The 2437-nt window shown below is 41.3% G+C and overlaps 1 protein-coding gene across 1 annotated transcript; it reads right to left on the reverse strand.

The window, feature by feature from the left end:
* Positions 1-1156: 1156 nt before the first annotated feature.
* Positions 1157-2223, reverse strand: LOC133306222 (uncharacterized). Its single transcript, XM_061506516.1, has 2 exons — positions 2076-2223; positions 1157-1962 (listed from the first exon to the last, which is right to left on the reverse strand). Exons 1-2 carry the CDS (start codon positions 2221-2223, stop codon positions 1157-1159), a joined length of 954 nt encoding a protein of 317 aa, XP_061362500.1.
* Positions 2224-2437: the final 214 nt, after the last annotated feature.

Consider the following 2437-nt stretch of genomic DNA (forward strand, 5'->3'; position numbering starts at 1 on the left):
TTTTATTATTTAATTACAAATAAATGACTGTTAATAGTATTAACATTATTTCATTAATTTCGATTCTAGTAAAATAAATGACGCATATGCTTAAATTATTTGATAATAAATTATGGCATTGCTTAATTAATTTGTAAATTAAATGAGGCATTACATGTGATTAATTTAAATGTTGTTTTATATGATATAGTTGAGGGTAATGGCTGATTCATCATCTTCATCGGGTTCTGCATCGGATGTAGAGCCTACCGATCCCAGCATGTACATCATACTTGGGCCGTACAGATGGGACGTCCTTCGTAAAAGGACGCAGCGTGCTCATATTTCTCAGCGAGCATGGAATACGGAGCATGTCAGGAAAATAAAGACCAGGCATGGGAAGCCAACGGGGGGGCCACCTACCGGCGCTATCCCAGAGGTTGCCGCAGACTACCTGACACAGTCTGGATTTATACATGTTGCCCGGATGCAACATATCCAGGTATGCAATTTACGTTGTTTTGTATTTATGTAATTATTCAATACGATTCGTTAACACGCTGTAATGTATTAATTTATCACAGATCGATGCCCCTTTAATTAGTGCTCTGGTCGAGAGGTGGAGACCAGAGACACATACTTTCCACATGACCCAAGGTGAGAGATGACTATCACCTTGCAAGATGTGGCAGGCATATTGGGCTTGCCTACTGACAGGGCTGTCGTCACCGGCTCTACTGACGGGACTGTGCAAGGACCCGCAGATGATTTCATGCGTGCGGCGATGGATGACTTCCAGACTCCACCGCCACAGGCACATCAGGGAGACCCAGTTTGGGACAGACGTATACTTCCAGATAGGGATGCACGACATAGGCCATGGCCACCGTGGTCGTAGTTTCATTGCCATTTAGGGCTTTATTGTATTAGGGTTTAGACTTTATAATCTTGTTATTTTGTGGACTGTACATTATTCTACTTATTTGGACTACTTACCATGCAGTTTGTATTTATGTTTTGTTGGTCGCCCTTATTGCACTTATGATACGGTAACTAAACAAGACGGTTAATAGTATGAGAATAAAAACATACATAAAAGATGGCATCAATCCAACATAAAATACAGTACAATTCAAGCAATAAAATAACCAACAGCAGAAACAAATTTCTAAGTATCTTAGTCGTTTCTCCCACGATTTGGACATCCTCGCCGATTATGCCCGCGTTCCTTGCACAGTCCACACCGGATACGGCTTTGACTTGTCTCAACTTCGTCCATCTCATTGCGGATGCGAGTTGACTTTGGACGACCTTTTGCACGCAACATAGTGGCATCGAGAATAATCTTCGGACCACTAATTTCTGGTATTGCTTCCTCATTTTCTATTGGCTCCCACGGAAAAGAATAAGCCTCGACCAAGTTAGTTGTCAAGAAGACATCGTCTACGTACGTGAATGGACTCTGCCTAACACTTAAAGCAGCAGCAGCAGCGTGACTACATGGATACTTAAAGGCCTTAAACTTTCCACACTGACAGAATATCTGTGGGAGATTGACAGAATATGAACGCTCCCAACCAGCATCAACCTCGAAGACGGTATGTTCCACATTATATGCACGAACGTGGTGGCCTATTGCATCTACCTGGTTTTTCTTGACCAATTCAACAACATTTTTACAGTGACGATAAGCTGATTCAAGATTTGCAACGGCATTTGTTCCTCTCTCAACAAAATAATGAACCAACCTGCTATATGTATGCTTAACCCATGCAGTTATAGGCATATTTCTGGCCCCCTTCAAAACCCTGTTCACAGATTCTGCCAAATTTGTTGTCATATGACCGTACCTCCGTCCTTCAATATCGTAGGCACGCGACCACTTTTCCTTAGGGATGGCATCAATCCACTCAGCAATTTGAGGACTACTTTCACGGAAGCTCGCAAGGTTCCTTTCAAAATCAACCATGGTCGGAGTATAACCTGCACATAATGGACATCATCGAAATAAACATAAATTGAGAAACATAATGGAAATAAATAAATACGCATCTAATCAATGAGTATACCTAAATTCTTTAACATCCACTTCAAACCTTCATTCCGAAACTTTTGATTGAAGTTGCTTGCAATATAACGAATACAGAAGACGTGATGTGCATTTGGTGGCTGCCAATTAGGGTTTTTCTCCACAGCAGATATTATACTACGATGCCGATCGGAGATCAAACATATGTTTGACATGTCAGTAACATGCGCACGAAATTAACAAGAAAAAAGTCCCATGCATCCAAGGTCTCGCCTTCAACAATGGCAAAAGCAATCGGTAAACATTCATCATTACCATCTTGGGTCGTGGTCACCAACAATTTGCCTTTGTACTTCCCATATAAATGTGTTCCATCAATTTGTATGACGGGTTTGGCAAATTTGAACGCCTCACAACATTGTCTGAACG

This window comes from Gastrolobium bilobum, unplaced genomic scaffold (assembly GCF_033153095.1).
Source record: "Gastrolobium bilobum isolate Gb01-03AN ecotype WA unplaced genomic scaffold, APGP_CSIRO_Gbil_v1 utg4894, whole genome shotgun sequence".
In the NCBI taxonomy this organism is placed as follows: domain Eukaryota; kingdom Viridiplantae; phylum Streptophyta; class Magnoliopsida; order Fabales; family Fabaceae; genus Gastrolobium; species Gastrolobium bilobum.

What these genes read in the sequence shown, in the direction of transcription:
- LOC133306222 (XM_061506516.1), bottom strand. Translation starts at nt 2,223, where the DNA reads ATGTCAAACATATGTTTGATCTCCGATCGGCATCGTAGTATAATATCT. An exon ending in TCAAAAGTTTCGGAATGAAG is followed by an intron (nt 1,963 to 2,075) that starts GTTTGAAGTGGA and finishes CATTATGTGCAG; the next exon opens with GTTATACTCCGACCATGGTT.